Source organism: Arachis hypogaea, chromosome 15, assembly GCF_003086295.3.
Source record: "Arachis hypogaea cultivar Tifrunner chromosome 15, arahy.Tifrunner.gnm2.J5K5, whole genome shotgun sequence".
Classification (NCBI taxonomy): Eukaryota; Viridiplantae; Streptophyta; class Magnoliopsida; order Fabales; family Fabaceae; genus Arachis; species Arachis hypogaea.
In genome coordinates this window covers 4,978,305-5,001,556 of record NC_092050.1, presented here as the reverse complement: position 1 = coordinate 5,001,556, position 23,252 = coordinate 4,978,305, and the positions used below count along the sequence as shown (strand labels likewise).

General features: G+C 31.5%; 4 protein-coding genes across 5 annotated transcripts; 3 read left to right on the top strand and 1 right to left on the bottom strand.

Annotated features, from left to right (window-relative positions):
• Positions 1 to 1,890: 1,890 nt before the first annotated feature.
• On the top strand, positions 1,891 to 4,050 carry LOC112747783 (uncharacterized). Of its 2 annotated transcripts, none has more exons than XM_025795970.2 (6): positions 1,891 to 1,989; positions 2,122 to 2,158; positions 2,305 to 2,507; positions 2,646 to 2,682; positions 2,815 to 3,050; positions 3,230 to 4,050. In XM_025795970.2, the coding sequence occupies exons 1-6, from the start codon at positions 1,951 to 1,953 to the stop codon at positions 3,878 to 3,880; spliced, it is 1,203 nt and encodes a 400-aa protein (XP_025651755.1). In that variant the 5' UTR covers positions 1,891 to 1,950; the 3' UTR covers positions 3,881 to 4,050. The 2 variants fall into 2 exon arrangements, with proteins under 2 accessions (XP_025651755.1, XP_025651754.1); XM_025795969.2 differs by having other exon boundaries at positions 2,643 to 2,682.
• A 1,996-nt stretch (positions 4,051 to 6,046) lies between these two features.
• Positions 6,047 to 8,958, top strand: LOC112747780 (probable enoyl-CoA hydratase 2, mitochondrial). Its single transcript, XM_025795967.3, has 8 exons — positions 6,047 to 6,501; positions 6,582 to 6,751; positions 6,829 to 6,903; positions 7,155 to 7,245; positions 7,356 to 7,407; positions 7,777 to 7,880; positions 7,996 to 8,072; positions 8,561 to 8,958. Exons 1-8 carry the CDS (start codon positions 6,276 to 6,278, stop codon positions 8,738 to 8,740), a joined length of 975 nt encoding a protein of 324 aa, XP_025651752.1. The 5' UTR covers positions 6,047 to 6,275; the 3' UTR covers positions 8,741 to 8,958.
• Positions 8,959 to 9,870: 912 nt separating this feature from the next.
• LOC112747777 (ubiquitin carboxyl-terminal hydrolase 3-like) lies at positions 9,871 to 12,467 on the top strand. The gene is made up of 9 exons (XM_025795964.2): positions 9,871 to 10,142; positions 10,279 to 10,410; positions 10,523 to 10,561; positions 10,739 to 10,844; positions 10,926 to 10,984; positions 11,113 to 11,187; positions 11,386 to 11,434; positions 11,537 to 11,613; positions 12,046 to 12,467. The coding sequence occupies exons 1-9, from the start codon at positions 9,987 to 9,989 to the stop codon at positions 12,142 to 12,144; spliced, it is 792 nt and encodes a 263-aa protein (XP_025651749.1). The 5' UTR covers positions 9,871 to 9,986; the 3' UTR covers positions 12,145 to 12,467.
• A 151-nt stretch (positions 12,468 to 12,618) lies between these two features.
• Positions 12,619 to 15,018, bottom strand: LOC112747776 (G-type lectin S-receptor-like serine/threonine-protein kinase LECRK3). The gene has a single exon (XM_025795963.2). It carries the CDS (start codon positions 15,016 to 15,018, stop codon positions 12,619 to 12,621), a length of 2,400 nt encoding a protein of 799 aa, XP_025651748.1.
• Positions 15,019 to 23,252: the final 8,234 nt, after the last annotated feature.

Here is a 23,252-nt window from a genome sequence, read left to right as displayed (position 1 = left end):
AATTGGTACTAGGACCCAATTAAAAAGAAAAAAAAGTATAGAGACTTAATTAAAAAAATCGTGCAAGGACTCAATTAAAAGAAAAAAAGTATAAAGATTTAATTAAAAATTTCGTGAACTTATAGGGACAAATAGAGTAATTAAACCTTTTATAAATAAAAAACGTTTTTTTCTAAATGTTAAGCAAATTAAAGATGTAATTATCCTTTATTAGCTCCCCAACGCTATCTAATTTTTATGCGGGATGCTACACATCCATGTAACCATGTAACCAAGTTGGTTCAACACAAAAAAAATCCAATACCATTAAATGAAACGTGAAATACACGCGCCCAACACACACGAAATCGCTCTTGCCCAACGCTTTTTCTTCTTCTTCTTCTTCACGCTCGTTTACGCACGAAGCGTCTTCTTCTTTTTTTGTCTTTTTCTTTTTCTCTAGTGAAGAAGTAGTAGAAGGTGAGGAAGAAGAGTTTTGAATAGTGCAGAATGAACCGAACACAGTACTCATGGTGAATCGAACACAGTACTCATGGTGAACCGAACATAGTACTCATGGTGAACCGAACACAATACAATTGTATAGTATTGAGTGAACGAAACATAATCCATTAGATAAAATCAAATTCAAACAGCTTTCTGCAGAATGAACCGAACACAGTACTCATGGTGAACCGAATACAGTACTCATGGTGAAACAATTGTATAGTACTGAGTGAACGAAACATAATCCATTATATAAAATCAAATTCAAACAGCTTTCTGCAGAATGAACCGAACACAGTACTCATGGTGAAACAATTGTATAGAACTGAGTGAACGAAACATAATCCACTATATAAAATTAAATTCAAATAACTCTGCCTGCAATTTACATATTATCAATTCAACTCAATTCAATCCAGTACGTCTCCATCAATTTAATTCAATTCAAATTAGCAATTGCATTCCATTCAATTCGATTCAAAATTGAATAATCCAAATTTTGTTAGTTTGATTCGTTTTAGAAGAGTAATCCAAATCGCTATCCTGATTTGAAGTTGAGTCATTTATTGTTTCGATTCAGACATGCATATCGAAGAAGAAAACGAAGAAGAATAAGAAGAAGATAAATGCAACGTAACCAGATCGAAATAAGAAAACGAGAAGATGAACACGATCAGAGGAGAACGACGAAGGCAATGCAGATCAATAAGGAAGAACGCGAACAGAGAAAAAGGAGGAGGAGGTTTACGTTGCAACAGAGGATTTAGGGTTTAGGTTTACGTTGAGCAAATCTTTAGGTTGCAGCACGTTATATGTAGCGCGTGTATGATAAACGAGTGAAGAATAGAGGACGCGCGTGTAAATGAGTGAAGGGTAGGGGACACGCATGTAAAGGAAATTACTTGGTTAACAACCATGAACCATGTAAAAAATACATGGATGCAGAATTTTTCCAAATTTTTATACGGGTATTTTTCATTTAGTGAATTTACCACTCACTATCATAGTGCGTTTCTTTTCTTATAAAAGAATATGGTTTTTTTTTTTATAGAAATTCCCTTAAAAAAATATTATGTTCACAAAAAAATTAGGTATAATATATTTATGTATAAATATATATTTTAATTTATTTTTAATATATATTCTATATTTTAACATGTATTTTATATATCTGTAAACTGATTTTTAGACTACACGTGGTAAGATCAATTCTTTTTTCATCTTCTATACAAAATTGAGAACATACTTTTTTTTTTAAATTTTTTTATATAAATCTATAAAAGAATATCATATTTATTAAAAATAATTTCTTTCTTTTAACTTTTTCAAAATTGGCGCCATACCGCGCCGCGAAGAAGCAAAAATTTGGCATATCATTCAAAATTCCGAAAGAGAACTAAACATAATTTTATTATTTCAGCTTCTCGTGTGTCTTCCCAGCCTAGATTCTTCAGATGCGTTTTCATGGATTCAATTCTGAGCCCTGAAAACCTAGATTCCCAGGTAAAATCCTCAACCACATTTTGCTTCTGCCGTTCTCTTTTTTCACTGTTTGGCAGCTGAGAAAATTACATTTTCAATTTTCTGACTTGATTCCGCCCCCCCCCCCCCCCCCCCTCTTTCTGCTTGTTTTAGATTTCCAATTCGTTTCCGTCACCTTCATTCCCTTCTGGTATGTATCAATTTTTTATTGAAATTTTCGTAACAGCATGAAATCGAGTAATGGGTTAGAAACGAGAAACTTAGGAGTTCTTTAAACTCTAAGCAGAAAAATATGCACTCATTTTGGTAAATGTGTTTTGTGGGGTTATCTGTTAGAGCCTCCTGATGTTGGTAGCTGGTTCTCAAGCTACAAGTATCAATCTCCCGATCCGGATACAAATTTTGGGTTTGAAGAATCTGAGTTTAGAGGATCCAATATCCAGAAAAATGAAGAAGAAAATGCGAATTTCGAAATTGATAAGATCCAAGATGAAGTAGTTGAGGATGATAAGCACAATGAGAAAGTGTGTTTGACCAGGGTAAATTTTTCAATTCAACTTGCTAATTTTGAATTGAATGCATAATCATTAAAAAAAAAAAGGAATTTAACGAACTGTATTATTGTGTGTAGCTCAGAAGGGGCTTTTAAGGTTTTAAATCTTTTTTTTTTCCAGCAGAGTTTGGATTCTTTTAGCTCAGACTCACCCCTTTCAGGTTTGTACTCTGATTTGGCTACCAAGAAACGTTTAATCATACAGAAAATGTGAAATGTTTGATTATTTCCACTAGTTAACTGTGGTTACTTTGTGTATATCTGTGCTTGCTATGTTTTCTCTTTTGATTCAGAGCCTCTTGATATTGGAAACTGGTTCTCCAGCTATGCATACGAGTCTTATGTGCCGGATACGTATAGCATGACTAAGGATGTTGTTTCAGAAGAGAGTGAGTGTGAGAAGGAAAGGCTTGATTTAGAAGTCATAAATGAAGATGAAGACAGGTCTCAGAATGATCATCCAAAAGCATGTTTTCCACATCATAGCCCTTCTGATGAAAAAAAAAGGGTAGAAGAGCCTTCTAGGAGGGTACTATTCTATATTTCTTTTTCAACAATCTTTCTATGATAGAAGTAATAGGGTATACATAACACTTTTTTAATACATACCAAGTAGATTACATATTACTTTGCACTTGCAATACATCAACACATCCAACTTATCTGTGTTCATTAATTTTCTCTGGTGTTGAAAACTGAAAATCACAGGGTAACGATGGTAGTGCAGTTGAAAAAAGTTTAGCTACTACATGCACTTCCCATTTGGAAAATGTTTTGCAGCCATGTATACAGGATAAGACATTGAAACATAATTCTAACCAAAAGGAGTATGGGGAAACAATAAGGATGAATCATGGAAGCATTAATTGTAGCCGAGAAGCGCAGATAGTGCCATTAGATGTCAAGAAAAGTTCAGGCTATAGAATTCAAGAAATGATACAAAATAATGATATCAGAGAAGCAAAAGCAGAAGCTAAGATCCAACATGGCACGGTTGATGTGAGCATAAGTTTATGTAAAAGATCCTCAGGAACGAGTTCAACTTGTACAAGAAATAAAGAAAATGATGGATTTATTTCAACAAGGAAGGACAAATGTGCCAAACCCAATGGTGAAAATTCTTGGAAGAAATCAGAAATAGTATCACTACAATGTTCAACAAAAACAGGAACAGTTCCATTGGCCTGTGAAAAGCAAGCTGTCAAAAAGAGAAAGGCATTAACAGATGTAACAAATGTTCAACAATCCAATGTCATTGAGATTACAGGGAAATGGAAATGCCCTCAAAAGGGTAAACCGTATGTTGGGCCTGCTCTGAAGCAACTTAGGCTTGAGAAATGGGTTCATAGGGTTTTATAAGAAAATATTGTTAGAGACATGTTCTTCAACTGCTCAAGGCTAATTGTGCAATGAGTTTTTAAGTTTTTATTACTTTCTAGTCTTCGGACGAAATCGATGTTGATAATGTACTTGTCGAATGGTGTGTAAGTGTGTAACACTAATCAATTGAACAAGCAAAAGGTTTATTATTTGATTGTGTTCACCAAATTCAGATTGGTCTATGTAATATTTTTTTTCTTCGTGCTGGGAAAACAAAGTTGTCTTAAGATCAAATGAGAAAGTAAATTTTAAGTTTTTGTTTCTTTCCCGTTTAAGCATGTTTTATCTCCTGACAAAAAAAAAAAAAAAAAAACGTTTTATCTCTACGCAACTACTTAAATGAAGATGCTAAAAACATCTTTTTATGAAGATTCTTGTGTTAAAAGTGTATTTTGTTTGTTTAGCTACATTTTAAAAAAAATAACACTTTTGTAACACATCAAAATCAAACCATACATTTCATTATCTAATGGTAAAAAAGAAGCATCTTCATATGAAGACAATAATAAAATCTTCATTGTAGTATCCACCTTATCTCTAATGTATGTCTCTTTTATATTAACACAATGATAAAAGATTTGATAAATTATTGTTTTAATTTCTAATATTCAGATTAAATTTTAATTTTTTTCTAATGTTTGAAATGATATATTTTTATTCTAAATATTATATTTCGTTTTATTTTAGTTTGTTAGTTAAAACTAAAGTTTTTTCTTTAGAAAATGCATTTTTAAAATTCTTTTTTTATTGTTTTTTTATTATTTTGTTACTTTCGCTCTCAAATCACTACAACTATCCTTATGAATTATGACGACTATAATTATGATATTTGTCATTATCTAAAAGAAAATTATAATTGAAAAAAAATACTTTAAAAAAAATTATCAAAAAATTAAAAGAAAAAGTCTAAATATTAGATACTAAAAGAACATTTTATCCTAAAAAATTAGAATCGTATTATGGTACAAAATATTTTTTAATTACTAATAAAAATTATTCTTTTTATAATAAAAAATAAAAATGTCTTGTACAACATACATTTCGAAACTTAGTTGTATATTATTATTTTTAGCCCACCTTCATTCGTTTACTAAAGAAATTTCGAAAAAATTATTTGATAATTGATTCTTAGTGATTAACTGATTATTATGCAATTCATTTTGCTTTTCATATACAAAGTTATCTTAAAAAAAAAAAAAAATGAGGGGTGGGGGGATTCTATAGCCCGAATTTGTACCATCATATCAATATATTGGATTAGGCCCATCTTCTGTCTCCTGATGGATATAAAAAAGGAAAGGCTGCCCATCCACTCAACTTTCTAAAAGAAGGAAACTCTGTGGCTGACGCATGTGTATAAGTGGCAGTTGTTGTAGTCTTTTTAGCGTTTGGTGGAGAGATTGAGATAGAAAGTTTGAGACTGAGAGACTGAGATTAAGAGACAGGAATTGAAACAAATCTCAGTATTTTGTTTGGTGCAAAATGGGAGACAGGAATTGAAACAATAATGAAACTCTAATTTAACTTGCACAAAGGGTAAAATTGGAATTAATTAATTGAAATGAAAATATTTTAGGTATAAAATGTTATTAAAGTTTCAATCTTCATCTCTAAAAATTTCAGTCTCCTGTGTCCTTACTTTTTGGAGGTACTGAAATACTGAAATTTTAGAGACAGAGACAAAAATTTTAGTATCAGTCTCTGAACTAACAAACACGATACTAAGTCTCAGTCTTTCGGTCTTTGTCTCAGTACCTGAATAGAATTGGATAGAAATTAGACTCACGTTAACCAACTTAGGTTAGGCTCACTTTATTTATCTATTTAAATAAATGTCAAGATTTGTATCTCATTTTACATATATAATAATTCATTAATTAGTGATAATAAATTTTTAAATAAAATTTTAATTTATAATAGATTGATTTTTAATTTATTATATTTTATATCTATTATGATAAAAAATAAAAATATAATTTATTTTTATTATTTTTATTAATTTTTTATAATTATATTTGTTATTATTATGTATAATATAAAATTTTATATTTTTATATTTTATGTCTTGTTTTTAATATTTTATTTAGAATCGTGTTTGAACAAAAAAAAGGAAATTCTAAGAGAGAGACACTTGAGTTTAGAATTGAGACAACAGCCAATAATAGTGGTGCACCTAATAAATGAATTTATTACAGTTTGGAACCTTATCTTGTCTAGAGATGAGCGCATTGTCAGCACCACCATCGATATCAATTAATTAATATAAAAATGCAACGATTTCATCATTCTCTCTTTTTGCTGCCATCCTGCAAATAAGAAAAACAAAAAAAAAAGGCTTAGTTAGTAATCTAAAGCTCAAGAGAGAAGAAGAAAAATGATGCATGCGTTGAGATCACTGAGCAGGAGTGTGGGTAGAGACTCCATTTCCAATGTGATAGCTTATCAGTATAAAGCTTCTTTGAGCTTCGTTACAGTTTCTCATCAACCTCACCACATCGCCACTCATCATCACTATCAGTATCAGACCCAACGGACCCTCATTTTGGAGCCTTCCGCTTCTGAGTTCGTCAAGCTTCAAAAACTCCTACACTCAGATTCTGGTAAGACTAAACTTTGTTGATCATGGTGTAACCGCCGAGGGTATACCTGTAATTTTACTTAATTCTTCTTTTTTTGGCAGGGATTGTTGAGGTAACTTTGGATAGGCCTAAAAATAAGAATGCCATAGACACCAAATTGATGAGAGGGTTAAAGCATGCATTAGAGTTGATTAATCAAGATTCTTCCACTAATGTTGCCATCATCACCAGTTCAGTTCCTGGTGTCTATTGTGCTGGTGCCGATTTGAAGGTATAACAAATATAAATCACCCTCTGCATTTCGAAATTAACTTCATTCAAATATTGTGTTACTATTGTTACTTATAGGAACGCAAGACGTTTACTGCATTTGAGGTTCGGGAATATTCCAAAGCTCTTCGCGCAACTTTCTCATTTCTAGAGGTATATGAACGATTATATATCTAACACTCGCTAATTTTACTTTGAACAACAGAACAACACAATCCACACGTCATATAATCGAACTCTGTCTTCATGACCTTAACCTGTTTGTGTTAATGCCTATGAAATTACTCTTTTAGTTTTTTCAGTTCTGTGAGTGAAATTACTCTTTTTGTTCTGATTTTGCATCTCTGTGAACCTGCCTTCTTGAAACTTGTATGAATTACTTAACTTTGTCATTTCCTATTCAGAGGCTTCCCATACCAACTATTGCTGCTGTTGAAGGGGCAGCATTGGGTGGTGGGCTTGAACTGGCCCTGGCATGCGACTTTCGAATATGCGGTACTTAAACATGACAGATTAATCACAAACTGTATCTGTATATTTTATATGCTTATAATGAAATTGAAATATTATATAAATTGATTTTCTTCCCCTTTCATGGCTTATAGGAGAAGATGCTGTCTTGGGTTTGCCAGAGACAGGACATGCTATAATCCCAGGGTATATATTATTTAGATCATTAGATCTTCACATAGCCATACTGCATCATTTCTATTGTGACTTTCAACTCTATATCTAAACTAGTTCTGCTCACTTCCAACAAATAATGAATGAATGATACAATTTCAAGATAGTTAATGAAGAATATACTTGTTAAATAAGATGAATTGAAGTAGGGAATTTGAATCTTTTTTCTTTTACTTTTTTCAATTATTGTTTGATTTGGTTATCATCATATGTTTTTAATGCTTTGGCTTTGAGAACAACTTATTTCTCCTGCTGATGCAAGTTCAAACGAGTGTACCAACAGCCCAATTATCAACATATGGTGTAAAATGAAATGCCTTAATAGAATTATTATTTGGACAGGGCTGGTGCAACAAGAAGACTACCTCGATTGATCAGTAAGGCAATAGCAAAGGATCTTATATTGACCGGTCGAAGGGTTTACGGCAGAGAAGCTGAGGCTCTAGGTACGCTGATTAGTTCCCACCATATTTATCATTGTTTAATAAACTCTAACTAATTTGGAGGTACAAGAATATCTTTGAACACATAACACATTGTGTACCGTTCCATTTACTGCAGGGCTTGCCAACTACTGTGTTCCTGCTGGTGAAGCTTACACAAAGGCACTTGAGGTTGCCAGGAACATCAATGAGAAGGTAACATCACTGAAAATATCTTTCATGTTGAGAATCATGCACTGTAACTGGGCAGCATCAATTAAAATTCAAGAGAAAGTGTTTTTTTCCCCGAATTATGGTTGTCTTTTCACTTTCTTTATTTTGAAGATATTAAAACATTGGGGGGTCTTAAGTAAAACTAGTTACCAACCATGGGCATTGAGTATGCTTTTTCTGTCCTAAGAGGCTCTGAAGTGAAAATTGGAAGCAGTGACAGAAGCATTGTTACTTAGGTTTTGCTTTAATACAGGTTATAATTCATTTGGCCTTTTCTTTCCCTTCTAGATGATCCCTATTTTTAGTTGTGTTGTAATTGCCAATTATTTACTTGGTCCTGTATATTGGCAAGTTTAGTTAGTTTAAATTCGAGTACTAATCATAAAGAAACTTACTAAATTGTGGTTTTTGGGAATTGAAAGCAAAGCAAGCAGCATACTAGCATTAACTGCAAATAAATTCTCTTGCAGGGTCCGATTGCCGTAAGGGCTGGTAAAAGAGCAATTGAGGAGGGACTTCTGATAATAGATCCGGCAGAAGCTGCAGATTTGGAAGAAGCATGCTATGAGATGACTTTGAATACCAAAGATAGGTTGGAAGGCTTGGCTGCATTTGTTGAGAAGAGAAAGCCAAACTACAAAGGTGAATGAAAGGAGTACCACCATGGCTAGTTGTTTCTTGAATGCTAGGGAGGTTAAATTATGAGGTGGTCATTGATGTTTTGAATCAAACATTCAATAAATTCAATTCTTCTCCACCTGTAATGTTTGATACCGATGGTTGTGTGGTCCTTTAAGAACTAATGGATTTTGTTTTTGCAATTGTGTTCTTGTAAAACTATATAACACCACCAATTTTTATGTTCTCACCTCAACTTGTGATATCAGTATAATTTTAAAGTAAAAGATATGGCCTTTCAGGAGGGTCATGCAAAATATGGCGAATAGTTAAGATGCTCTCATCAATAATTTAAGCCTCTAAGGTGTTTTACTTTCTAATTCTAAAGTGCAGCAACAACATGAAGAGCCAAATCCTTCTAGTAAAATGTGTCATATTGTTAATGTTTTGTTATAAAAGCAGAAAATAAGGGTGCGTTTGATTTGCATTTTCATTTTCAGTATTTTCTGTTTTCTGAATTTTGTAAAGCAAAAAGTGAAAACAGTAAAAATAATAAAATTCTGTTTTTTGTTTTTACTTCCTGTTTTCATTTTTTCCTTCACGAAATTTAGAAAAAAAAACACTGAAAATAAAAACAAATTTAAAAATGCAAATCAAACACAACCTAAATATTTTAGACATATCGATTTTCACCTCTTAATAAAGCTTTTTCAAACATCAATTTTTTGCCTCTTATTATGCTTTAGACATATAGTTGTTATTAGTTATTACCTTACTTGAATACTCCAGCACTGAATCCATCTGTAATTTTTCTACGCTGATTTGTTCTTCCAAGCAACGAAAAACTTTAACTGAATAACTACCCAAGTCACACTTAGTAGCAAACATTTTTGTTCCAGTACTCTTTCTGGTTCCTAAAACTTCTAGTTATTTCCTCACTTTCACTCATGAAACAAAAGTCAATATAAAATTTATAAAAACGGAAAAAATATTTTTTGTTTTTTCTAATATCTAGGGATATTTTATAATAACTTCTACTTATTCCAGAATAGATAAATAAAAGCCATCAAGAAATATTATAAAAACGAAGTAACAGTTTTTGCTGCATTGTGCATATCCGTAGAATACTAGAATATGTATGTCAACTGAAAAGCTGAAACAAGAGAGGGGCAGGTGGTTAAATGGGCTAGGCTTCGGTTGTTGAAATACTGGGCCTAGCTAGTGTAGACTCAGGCCCAATAAGGCCCAACAGAAGACTAAATAAAAGTATAAATAATAATGAAAACGAGAACTCGAGAAGTGTGTGTCTGGAGTGGGAAGGAAAGAAGAAAAAAACTTTTAACAAAAACAATGGCGTCGGTACAACAAAGCACCTCTTCTGCTTCCTCTAAAAGGTGGCTTCCTCTCGAAGCTAATCCTGATGTCATGAACCAGGTTCTTTCCTACTAATCCTCTCTCGCAGTTAGTTTCTAATGCAATTAAGATTATGACAGTAACAGATTTTTATTGTCGAATAGTTTTGAACATGAACGCATAATTTAAGTGTGTTGTTTTTGGATGATTGTTGCAGTTCCTATGGGGGCTTGGGCTTCCACAGGATGAAGCAGAATGCTGTGATGTTTATGGCTTAGATGATCAGCTTCTCGAAATGGTTCCTAAGCCTGTTCTTGCTGTTCTTTTCCTTTATCCTATAACCACTCAGGTTTCCCTTTTCTTTTTCTTTTTATTTTATTTTATTTTTTTATTTTATGCACATGAATGTGACTATGCTGTTTCTTTTCTTCTGATTTTTTAAAACATTTTGATATTACCAGACTGAAGAAGAGAGGTTGCAACAGGAACATGAAAAAAGGGTGAGTGCACATCATCTGTTTGTGGATATTCATTTTCAATTTTAAGACACTTTAAATGCATGTTTCAATATTCAGACAAACTGACAAACAATAAAATTCTATTCTGGTTAGCACATAGCGCATTATCCTTGATTTTTTTTATTATGAACAACCTTTTTTGAGGGGTTTTTTTTTTAGGAATATAGCAGTAAAGTGTATTTTATGAAGCAAACTGTGGGTAATGCTTGTGGTACAGTAGGATTGCTTCATGCTCTTGGCAACCCCACGTCTGAGATTAAGCTTGGTAAGTCTTCGGTAGTAGATGGAATAGACTTTTAAGACATCAACCATTATTTCTCACCTCGGTCAGCGATGATTTTGTCAGTTGAGGGGTCATTCTTGGATAAGTTCTTTAAATCTACTGCAAGCATGGATCCAATGCAGGTTGTTCCTCTCTGCCTGGACTTTGTATATTTCTTTATGTATATCCACATGTCCTGCCGGGAAAACATGCTATTGATGAGCTTGAAATATTACTAAATTTTACTTGTTTGAACTTTTGTATCGTACAGCGTGCAAAATTCCTTGAGAATGATGGAGAAATGGAAGTTGCTCATTCAGTGGCAGCAAATGCTGGCGATACAGAGGTAAATGGAGAATGATGTGAAGATGATATATTAGTGATTCAGTCATACTGATATAGTAGTTAAAATGGTCATTTTTTTCACTTTAAAATTTAATCCGATGTACTTGAATCGATTTAGGCCTTGTTAGTATGATGCTTATATTTAATTCAATCTGTCAACTTACCCCCTTTTTTTGTCTTTCAAATATTTGTAATGCAGGCAGCAGATAATGCATATGCTCATTTTATCTGCTTTGCTTGTGTGGATGGTAATTTCTTTATATAACTGCATATATATGAGGCTTTTCCCTCATCCCCTTTATTTTGGTTACATTTACCTGATTAATTTCTGTGTAATTAAACCCATTCAGGTCAACTTTATGAGCTTGATGGAAGAAAGTCAGAGCCAATATCTCATGGTCCATCTTCGCCAAGTACTTTGTTGAAGGTAAATATATTGCATAGGCAATAATTGTTTGTTCCCTAAAGATGTTCAAACGAAATCGTTAGCGTTGCCAAATGATTTTATTGTCCTGGTAGAGGGCTTTGAATTTAAATGATGCATGAAGAAACAACGGACTGGTAGTTCTTTTAAAATGGCTCGGACAATTTGCCTTGACTGAAACATTCGTCCTTTTAAGACCAATTTTATAGGAATTGGTAATGTTGAGTTTGTTTGACTGTTGGACTGCCCAAAAAAAAAAGGAATCATCTTGGAAAATCTGGCCACAGACTGTGCTTAAAAATTTGCATATATCAAGTGTATGCTCCTTTTGTGTTGTGTTGTGTTGATGCATTCTTCTAAGTTGCAATAACTGTTCTCTCTTTTCTATTTTTAGTTGTATTTTTCAAAAAAACTAATGTCTCTTAATTACAACAGGATGCAGCTAAAGTGATTAACAGCATGATCCAGAAAAATCCAGACTCCATCAACTTCAATGTCATTGCTGTCTCAAAGAAATCCAAGGATGGATTCTAAGGGCTAAGGCTGCAAGTTTCATGTTGAAGAAATCCATGTATCTGCTTACTGAATGTGCCAGTGCTATGCTCGGATTTTATTTTCATAAAGCGTCTAGGAAATGGATGCTCTTCGATTTAAGATTTAATGCAGTGCATGTAAAAATATCGTTGATTAATGGATGGAATTTCGAGACAATTCAATCATGCGAATATGGCTGCATGTGCATGGTCCAAGGACACCGTCTATAACAGGCAGCCCCTGTAACTAACAGCATATTACAAAAAACGTTACCGATGAAGATATGAATATATGATCATAAGTTGTGTTCAGAGAATCAGAAATGAGCCTAAAAAGTACGGATTTTTCATTATGCATGAATTACAAATAGTTAAGAGAGTTGAAAATACAAGATAACCATTCGCTATGTAATTTGTACATACTAAATAAAAATCAAAATCAAAGCACTGGCAGGGATATCTTTTTGTCCCCTTTTTATTTTGGTTCTTGGCTGTGGGGCAGTGAAGAAACCGGATTTAAAGAAAAGGGTGATGGTGGATCCGAGACTTCAACCAAGCCTTCAAGCATTTGCAACACAATCCCCATTGTTGGCCTCTTTTCATGATGCTCTTGAATGCACCAAATTGCTATCTTCACCCACCTTTGTAACCTTCCACTGTCAGCTATAGCCTCCGTATCATCATCCACCAAGGCATCTATTTTCCTTTCTACAAAGCAATCATAAGCCCAATCAGTCAGCACAGCCTTCTCTTCCTCCCCGGACTCCAACATCAGCACACTCTTTCTGCAGCAAATGATCTCTAGTAACATAACGCCGAAGCTATAAACATCCACCTTAACCGTCACAGGAACATTCCTGAACCATTCCGGAGCAACATAACCTCTTGTTCCTCGGATCATGGTGTTGGTCCTGCTCTGATCAGACAACAACAACTTGGCCAACCCGAAGTCAGATATCTTTGCATTGAAGTTATCATCTATGAGTATATTCTGAGGTTTTATGTCACAATGAATGATGGGAGTGTCACACTCTTCATGCAAGTACACCAACTCTCTTGCAATCCCCAAAGCAAACCTTACCCTTAGATCCCAAATGGGTTTGGTTTGTCCAAATAGGAAGTTTGCCAGAGCACCTTTGCTCATGAACTCATAGACAAGCATTCTGTTAGTTCCCTCATCACAGAATCCAATCAACCTTACCAGATTCTTGTGGCAGGTTTTACCAATGGCACTCAACTCAGCCTTGAATTCCTTCTCTCCTTCTTGTGCCAATCTGTCAAGCTTCTTGACTGCCACCACATTATAAAACCTTGATTCTATGGTTCCTTTGTAAACAATGCCAAAGGAACCCCGTCCCAGTTCTTCGCTAAACTCCCGTGTTGCATCCTTCAGTGCTTCATAGCTAAAAGAATGCAGATTTGTTTCTAGAAGACTTGAGACTTTGATGTCCCTTTTTCGCTTCTTCAGGTGAAAAGCCAAAAGAACTGCAGCCAGGAGTACAACATTGATGACAAGCGATCCAATAAGTAATCCATGAAAACCTGGCTTAATCTTATTATGATCTTTCTTTGATTCAGCACCAGTGGGAATGCCAAGAGGTGCAACTCTTGTTTTGATAAGTATTGTTTGACCTCCACTTTGTGTTCTTCCGTTAGAAAGAGGCAACCTCTTCTTCCAACAGGTTTGATTGTTGGTATAGATTGCAACAGCACAATTGCAATCATGTAAACAATCTTGTTGGCACTCATCTTGAGAATAAGGTTGAATCTGCTCATAATCATTAAGAGGAAAATCCACATCACTCAAAACACTAAAATTATATAGATCTTCTGGGCGCGCTTGCAATTCTTTGCCATAATTATCTGCTCCGCAACCAAGAGTGAAATTCGGTTGGCATCCACCAAAAACATTGCTTGGATCAATCAGAGTATACCCATCAGGGCAATTGCAAGTAGGCCTCTGTTCTTCCATGGAGCAATAGCTATTGTAACCACAAGCACCACTTCCATAATCATTGAAAATACTTGTGCAAATGTTACTAGGAGTGTACCTTAAAACTCTCCACCCTTGCTGAGAATTTGAGTCCTTTGGATGAACATATTGAGTTAAAACTCCATAGTAATCAAGTGTAGCTCTATAGTAATTGTTCCTAGGATCAAGAGCTAAGTTGGGTTGCCATTTAGGAGCTTGTGGTGTTGTTCTATTACCATTCTCTGTCTCCAGATATATCTCACCACTTTCATCAAACACCAAGCGTGCAGCATGTCCGAAAACATCGTAGTAATCATAGCGAAATTCGGTAGGCCATGCTAGAGGACTTAACAAGATGGTGTCATTCTGAAAATAGAGTTGAAACCTCCCTCTTGTGTAGTTTGTATCACTCAATCTAGAAGTGAGAGTGGCATCAGATTCAAGAGTTTGGTTTGGCAACAAAGTATCTGTGGGGTTCTTGAAACTTTGCCACAAAAGTTTCTTGTTATCACTGCTTGCAAGAACAAAGTTTCCAGTGTCAAGCATAGAACCATGGGAAACAGGGTTGTTGGTTTGTGCTATCCATGTGGATTCACCATTGGGAGTTGTTAGTTTTAGACCTGATGGTGTTAACTGAATCTTTGATCCTGTTGGTGTTGGATTGCTGAGTGAATATGAACTCCAAACTATGGTTTTTTCTGGTATTTTGTCGTACCATATGGCAACTATGAAGAGATTTGTGTCTTTGAGTTGGTGAAATCCAAAAGCAAATTCAGCTGAAGGTGAACGCCATGCATTGTTGTTGTTGGTGGTGGAGAGTGTTGAATTTATGGTAATGTTGGCAAAGGCTAGTGTGATGTGAAGAAAGAGAAGGGAAGCGATGAAAAAGGTTGCTGAAGCCATGGAAATTTTGATGCTGCTACATGTTTGAGAAATTACTTATTATATACACATTTGTGGAAATCTTAACAATGTGATTTGCATGAATATATAAACGATTTAACTGGATTTTTTCTTTTTCGATATCAGCTCATTCTTTTAACAAAATTCAAATTTTAAATTCTAAATTCTTAAAGAAAAAAAAGTTGAAAATAATTTTACAATAAAAAATTGGTTAATATATTATAAATTTATTTTAAGAATATAAATTAAAAATAAAATCATGTTAACGCGTAATTATATTTGAATGTATCTAAATATATTCAAAACAATATTTTTTTTATGAAAATATAACAATACATGAAAGACACATATATCGATGAATATTAATTAAGTATCATATAAAATATGTTATTATTTTTTGTCATCACTTAACTATTAATTTGATTCTTTAAATGTAGTTCTTTTGGTTTAGTAATTCAATAACATATTTTATCGTATATTTTTAAATATTAATAGATAATTAATGAATAAAAATAATAAATTTTAATGTTTCTCTAGTATTATTTTATCAAATTTTATATTTTAAATTTTAAAATATTTACTAGCCCTGAATAAATAGAGTCTTTAGAACGTGTCAAAAACTCCATATGAAAAAAAGATATCATACAAATTTTATATTTTAAATTTTAAAATATTTATTAATCCTAAATAAATAAGAGTGTTTAGAACGTGTCTAAAACTCCATATCATAATCACTATAAATTTTACCAACAGAAAAGTGCAAAAATGATGAGTAAACAAATGGTGCACGTAATTGACTAACTATTACTTAGTGAATGACTAAGATTTGGAAAAGTAGAAAATTCAATGAAAAAGAGCGCTGGAAGAGAAGATGCCAAACATGCTTCGATGATGGATTGTTCATTTCTTCGGGTGACATTTGGCTTTTGGAGCGAAAATCTACTAATTATGTTTTTTATTTTTAGTTTTTAACTCACGAATGTCTATTGTTTAAGACAGGAGATATATGGCATATATTATAGGAAAGTAAATCGAAAAATATCGGTGTAGCAGTTATTTTAATCGTTGATTTTAATTAATATATATTATATATTTTTTTTATAATTCAGATTAACGGTTAAAATAATTAGAGTACCGATACATTCAGTACACTTAAAATGTTTCCTATATTATGTAGGATGTCATTGAGCGTAGAATTTGGAAAGTCAAAGTAACATTTGAATAAAAGAAGATATGAATTTTTAATGAGATGTTGAAGCTAAGTTATGCAGTGCTAGTCATATAATGTGTTGATTTCACAAAAATAAAAATAATAAAAAAATAAAAGTAAAAACGTTACCACAGTACTTTAGACTAGTAAATGTTTTCTTTCTGCTTCACACGATTATCGTCAGAAAAGGAAAAATAAAAAAAATGCTCCACATGACTAGATCAATGATTAAAGTAAACTGCGTACAAGACCCTCAGAGAACAGAGATTAATCTTTTCATATTTAATTTAGGACCAATATATAGAAGCTAACAAGCAAGTAATATTTAAATTAATAAAAAACAAGCAACTAAGATTAACGTTAAATATATCTTCTTTTGTAGAATTCTATAGCAAACTATGTTTTCATAAGAGTTTATGGATAAATAATTCTATAATTCAGGATTTAAGCAAAAGGATAATTTAAAATTTTGAAGTAGTTTTTAAATATTTAGATAGTTTCATCATATAAAATTTATTTTTCATACTTTTTTTTCAACAATTAGATTTCAAAACCTCGCCACAAAAGAAGATAAACATGTCACTAGTACATGCAATACATAATAGAGAATGGTCATTATTATAATCCTAAAATTTCTAATTATTATTCTAATTTCTTTCAAGTACTTTTCATCGTTGCATCTTCATCACTATAATGCAACATGAGTTAGGATCCAAGTCTATAAGTCTTGAGTGCTTCACTTTCATCAATAATACTCTCTTCTTTATTGTTAGTTATTGCTAAGTCCTTCTCCATGATCTTTCATTATTTAGTTAGCTTTACTTTTTTTTTTTTTCCAATGGTTGTCTTTCTCCCTCTTGGGAACAATTTCTCCCTTTTTGAAAGTGACACCAATCTCTTATTTTTTATATATATTTTTTCTTAGCTTGCTCTTTAATTTTTTTTCTTTTGTTTTTTTTATTGTCGATATTTCGGCCTCTATCTTTTATATATATAGCTTTAATTTTATTATTTTTCGTAAAAAAATTGATCAACATTAAAGTTTTTTTTTAAGTTTTACTTAATGAGACTTAACTTTTTATGTATTTTTCAATTATATATTCAATTTTGTGTAATTTTTTAACACACCCACTTACACACGATAGACACTATTACTGCTATGGGTCTCGAACCCTTGTGCAGCACTCAGTGAGGCAAGTAAACTAAACATAGTTGTTAAAACTGAATTAGACCAATTGGTTTGATCGGATAATTGGTAAACTAAATTTTAAACTGATTCAGTCCATCATTCTTATTATTTAAGAAAGAAAATCGGTCAAAATTACAAGTGATTCAGTCCATCATTCTTATTATTTAAGAAAGAAAATCGGTCAAAATTACAAGGTAACAATTAACAAATTTTTTTTTAAATATATAACATATACAAATTAAATGATTTTTTTAAATTTATATTTATTAATTAGTGACTTATTGATTAAATTAATAAACTAACAAATTTGTAACACGATTGATTTGATTATCAATTCAGTTCTGAGAACTATAAAATCAATTGTACATGTTTATTCAAGGATCGATCACAATCATTAAGTCTACATACAAATTAAATCCTTTTGTTTTTTTTTTTAATAAGAATCTACATTTTTTTCTACGATAAAAGACTAATTCGTTGAATAATCTGTTATCGTACAGAATTCTATTTAAAAGTTTTTTATTAGTCAACAAATTGCTATATAGACAATACGATATTAGAATCCCACTCTAAACCCCTAATATTTATTTAAATGAGTTAATAAGCTTGTCATTAGACCAATCCAATTTAATTAATCTACGTAGATATTACTATCAAGGAAAATGAAACCCTCGAGGTCCAGTCAACAATGGGCCTGCGAAGTCGTAGCTTCTTTTTGTGTTTTGGGTCGTAGAAGTCGTAACGTTTATGTCTGAACTATTTAAATAGATTGGTTACGTTTCAATAGGTCCAATCACTTCTAGGCTTGAAACATGATTGGCCCAATCACTTCGCAAACTTTTAATCATATAGTTTTTATTATTAATTATTAGCATTTTAAGTTTAGGACTTCAAAATAACCAAAATGTTGTAGAGTACGAATCTAATCTTTGTATGATAGTATATGATACCAAGATAAGAGTAACCTAAGCAAAAAATGGCATGTGACCATATTATTATTTATTGTTATACGAATATGATTACATAGTGTTTATAATTTCTTTGTATATAAATAATAACATTCGCTCTTTATAGATAATAGATTCATTCGTGTTACCATCACTGAGGATTCTTTTATATATTTTTGGTAAATAATATTCTATAGAATTATTGATGTTATCACTGAAGATCCCAATCCATAATTGATGTTATTAGCCAAACAATATAAATATATAATTTTTATATTTTATATTTTATATTTTATATCTTATATAAGAAAAAAAACCTTAAAATTTAATGCTAAGTTGTAAAGTTTTTTCTCTTTTAATACTATCAAGATATGTGTTATTTTTTGTTAAAAAAAATCCCTGAATTTAAGCAACTGTTGGCATATACTTTTGTTTGTAATTTTAGTATCATATGTTGGTAAATAATTAGTGCGGGCAATATGTAAGGTAGGATAGAGTCTGACTCTATCTGCGGGTTGAAATTTTTTTTAAAATTTTATTTTATCTGCGGGTTTAGAATCTCTTAATTTTAATCCTACTCGCACCCTAAAGTTCTAAACCATATTCTACCCGATACTATTCGCAGAAAAATAAAATTTTTTTAAGTAAATATAAAATTTAACCATTCCAAATTTTATATACATATTAATAAAATATAAAATAAAAAATTAAGTTCAAATTAAAATTAAAAACAATAAAATCTTAAAGAAATCTAACATAAAATTACAAATAATGTGATCATCAATTAATTTAGTAGTTACTTTAATTTTTTATAAGAAAACGATTGTAAATTCAACACTCACTTTCTTCACTACATACATAACTTTTACATATATATAATATAATATATTAGAAGTGCCGGTAGGGTAGATTATGGGTTCACTCTGAACCTGTATCCTACCTTACCCGCAAACAAATTCGTACCACATCCTACCTTATCCGTAGCAAATCGAATAGACAACCCTACTGGAACGAATTGATCCGAATTAAATACCCGTAGATAAAATATATATTTTCAATCCTATAAAAAATAAAGGTATGATAACGAAAGGAAACTTTTCATTATTCATGTTAAAGGTAGCAAGAATCATTGCATAAATAAATGAAAAAGAAAAGAAAAAAAAGGTTGCATGTCGTGTTAAATTTTTATGTTAAAATAATATAACTAAATAAGATTATTTTATACTGAATATTATTGATCAATGATCACAGCAATTTTCACACACACAGTAATTATTTTAAATGTACACTAAAATTAATTATTAAAATTAATAATTAATATAAATATATATTAAAATATAAAATATATATTAAAAATAAATTAAATTATATATTTATATATAAATATATAATAATTAATTTTAATATACAGATAGTATTTTGGCAGATATTGCCAAGTGTGTACACGAATGGTTATAGAATTTAAATGTAGACAATGTAAACTATGAGGAAATCGAAAAACAAATAAAAGGTCAAAAGAAAGTTGATTTGGTAGCTATATTTTCCAGTAATATTAATTAAAAAACTAGGTTGCAGTCATCTTAAGAAAGGTTGAACATATTCTGTATATAGAAAAGTCGTGGGTCAAAGTTTGAATGAAGTGATTGGGATAATAATAAGCAAAATGGCTGCGGCAACCCGCAAGCTCATACATTAATAAATTATTAATATGAATTACAACCGCCATATATATAATATAGTTTATAGTTTATAGTAATAACCCTCGTGCGGTATGGGCGTGTGGTCATAGCATGCATGGCATATAGCTTCATCTTTCGTTTTGGAATCTAGTATAAATGTCTGCTATAACACACCTTAGCTCGCATGGGAACGCATTCGTTTTTAGTTTGAACATTCATTCCAACGTGGATTATTCAAACTTGAATTTAAATTTTAGTCCTACCTTAGATTCGGGTGGTAACATATACTTGAGGCTGATTTGTAAATGGAATGGACTATTATTTTGACCTAGTTAAACCCGTTTGGACTATTACTGTTAGAATATAATTAGGATCAATTAGTATTATTTAGTACATCTGAATATTTATTATAGGAGATTACGTCCTTATTATTACGATTCTCTTAGTACCTATAAATACCCTTTCATATTGTATCATTTCACACAACTTAAGTAGACAACTTGAGTAGACAACTTGCACACACTCAATAATATACATATCATTTTTCCAGTTTTAGTCTCTTGTTTTTAACAATTACTATGCATCGGAATTTAATTTTTATGAATTGTGCTATCAATTTATGCGTTAGTACTTAAGTTCACTTGATCAAATTTAGTTAATTTCGTTTCTCTCCAAAATAAAGTGTTCATCAATTTCTATATTTTCACTGCAAAGTTAATTTATATTGGCGAAAAAATTATTTTGAAAGTGATCTATATAACACCATAATGGTAGTTAATTGCGTTATTACTACTACAACCAAATAATTTGACAAATTTATAGTATTAATGAGAAATAAAAATTATTTTACATTGCCCATGTATAAATGTTAAAATTTAATAAACTAAAATATCTGAAGATTGAAATTTGGATTTTTGGAATCCATAAGTATTTAAGTGAAAAATAAAAGTCTTCTTTTATATATGTGCTATTTAAAAATAAATACTGAGCTAAATATGACTAATGTTTAGCCACTAATTAACAACTAAAGGGAATTAATACTCTTTCACTTTTTAAAGATGCCGAAGAATCTCCTAATTTGATCCTAAAATATATATATTTTTGTCCACGTCCCCAAAATAAAAGCTTTCTCGCATTCAATATAGTTGTATACATGTATATGTTAAGTTTAAAAATTTATAATGGCCACGCCTTTGGTAGCCACAATTTTGGTGACTAGTGATGGCTATCTATTGACCATCAAATAAAAAGATGACAAATGGCATCATTGTTAGTTAGGTTAATCTTTATTTAAGGAATTAATTACGGTAACTCTTATCTCTTTTACTCGGGATATTAGTGGAAATTGCTATCTTTTAGCAAGAGTATGAATGTCAATGAATATCGGCGAGAGACGACGTTATTGGCTACCACAAGAAATGGGTTAAGTTTGCAGTGGACGTCTAGAAAATGAACTCGAAAAAAATTAGATTTATTCTTGTCTGATGGGGGCGATCTGTATAGGGTGATGGGGGCAGTGGTGCAGTAGTTGTGGTTGCTCCGTTCGCATAAAGCTCCTATATCACTACTACGGAACTCAGATACGACGTCGTTGGCGAGATGTTTCAACTCCAAAGCAGGATCAGGGTGGTTCCGCGGGCTCCAAAGCTGGAGAACCGGTTCTGCACGAACGTGCCATGAAAGTAAATGTGAAAGAGATAAAGTCAGAAAGAGTGCAGAATATTATCGATGACATGATCAAGGTCATGAGAAAAATCCCTGGTGTTGGCCTCGCTACTTCTCAGATTGGACTTCCTTTAAGGGTATCCCCAACTTTCTCTTTCTTCCATTTTCTGTTAACAATCTCAATGCCAGTCTTAGTAATTTCATTTTAATTTTCGTTAATTCTGTGAAGATAATTGTTTTGGAAGATAAAGAAAAATATATTGATCTTAACACTGAGAAAGAAGCTGAAGCTCAAGATAAAAGACCTTTTGATCTCTTGGTGTGAGCAAATTCACATTTTTTCATTAAACTCTTTTACTTCAATCATGCATTATTATTATTATTATTATTATTATTTGTTCGTGACAGATTATCTTGAATCCGAACAGCACAACAGAAGCATAATTTATTTTTTTCCAAATCAAATACCGAAAAAAAATTTAATTTTCTTTTAATTTTTTAGGTGAAATTTTTGTTAATTCAGTTTTAACTACAGTAACATATTTATTATGTTTCATTAACAATTTTACTGTTGTTGACATAGTGAACTCAAGAATCAAGTGACCTCTAAACTCTCGAGGTGTCAGGCACCGGTTGATTCAGCAAACTTAGCCATTGTAGCCATTGAACCTTTACTGCCACTATAAATGGCACCTTTTATAATATCCATTTATTTTACTATAGAAAAATTTTGGGTAACAACTTTTAATAATTTTGACTATTATTTGGTCAATATAAATATTAAATTATTTTTAATTAATAAATTATATTAATTTATATATATAAATTATATATTTTTTGTGTATAAAAGAATATCGCAACTAATAAAAAATTTCAATCATCACTATATTAGTGGAGAGAGGAAGAGAGAGAAAAAAAAAAAAGAAAGAGGCGGTTAAAGAAGAAAAATAAGGTTCTAGAAAAATCAGAGTGTAGGGATCGTAATTCTCTTAGGCAGTCGTTTGATTTTCTGCTCATGCTCAACATTTTTTTTGATCTCGATGCCTCCTCGTGGGAGCCAATGGGTCCGGTAACTATAACATTAAAATTTATATTTTTATATTAGATTTTTATTCTCTAAAATTTAAATTTTACTTTAAAGAGTAAAGTGTGATTTTTTATTATTGATTTTATAGGTGAGGCTAAAAATAAATATAAAAGAGAAATTATTCAAAAATAGAATATCACATTTTACTCTCTAAATTAAAATTCAAACTTTAGAAGATCAAAATCCTTTTATATCTATTAAAATTTAAATTCTAGTTAGTTATGGTGAATGAATATATGCTTTTTTTTAAATTCAGATTAGTATATACTCGACATTAATGTTAAAGATTTGCTTTTAAGGCATTTTAAGTGAAACTAAATTTGATAATGTCATTTTAATAGCTACATTAAAAGAGTTGTGCATATTAAATATGAGGTTGGGTTCTTTTCTGTGGGTATTAGTGTCAATTTGTTACTTTTTGTTTTAGGTTATCAGTATGTTGTTGTATGATTAATTT

What these genes read in the sequence shown, in the direction of transcription:
- LOC112747776 (XM_025795963.2), bottom strand. Translation starts at nt 15,018, where the DNA reads ATGGCTTCAGCAACCTTTTTCATCGCTTCCCTTCTCTTTCTTCACATC.
- LOC112747783 (XM_025795969.2), top strand. Translation starts at nt 1,951, where the DNA reads ATGGATTCAATTCTGAGCCCTGAAAACCTAGATTCCCAG. An exon ending in CTGAAAACCTAGATTCCCAG is followed by an intron (nt 1,990 to 2,121) that starts GTAAAATCCTCA and finishes TGCTTGTTTTAG; the next exon opens with ATTTCCAATTCGTTTCCGTC. An exon ending in AGAAAGTGTGTTTGACCAGG is followed by an intron (nt 2,508 to 2,642) that starts GTAAATTTTTCA and finishes TTTTTTTTCCAG; the next exon opens with CAGAGTTTGGATTCTTTTAG.
- LOC112747777 (XM_025795964.2), top strand. Translation starts at nt 9,987, where the DNA reads ATGAAAACGAGAACTCGAGAAGTGTGTGTCTGGAGTGGGAAGGAAAGA. An exon ending in AACAGGAACATGAAAAAAGG is followed by an intron (nt 10,562 to 10,738) that starts GTGAGTGCACAT and finishes TTTTTTTTTTAG; the next exon opens with GAATATAGCAGTAAAGTGTA. An exon ending in CAAGCATGGATCCAATGCAG is followed by an intron (nt 10,985 to 11,112) that starts GTTGTTCCTCTC and finishes TGTATCGTACAG; the next exon opens with CGTGCAAAATTCCTTGAGAA.
- LOC112747780 (XM_025795967.3), top strand. Translation starts at nt 6,276, where the DNA reads ATGATGCATGCGTTGAGATCACTGAGCAGGAGTGTGGGTAGAGACTCC. An exon ending in ACTCCTACACTCAGATTCTG is followed by an intron (nt 6,502 to 6,581) that starts GTAAGACTAAAC and finishes TTTTTTTGGCAG; the next exon opens with GGATTGTTGAGGTAACTTTG. An exon ending in GGACATGCTATAATCCCAGG is followed by an intron (nt 7,408 to 7,776) that starts GTATATATTATT and finishes TTATTTGGACAG; the next exon opens with GGCTGGTGCAACAAGAAGAC.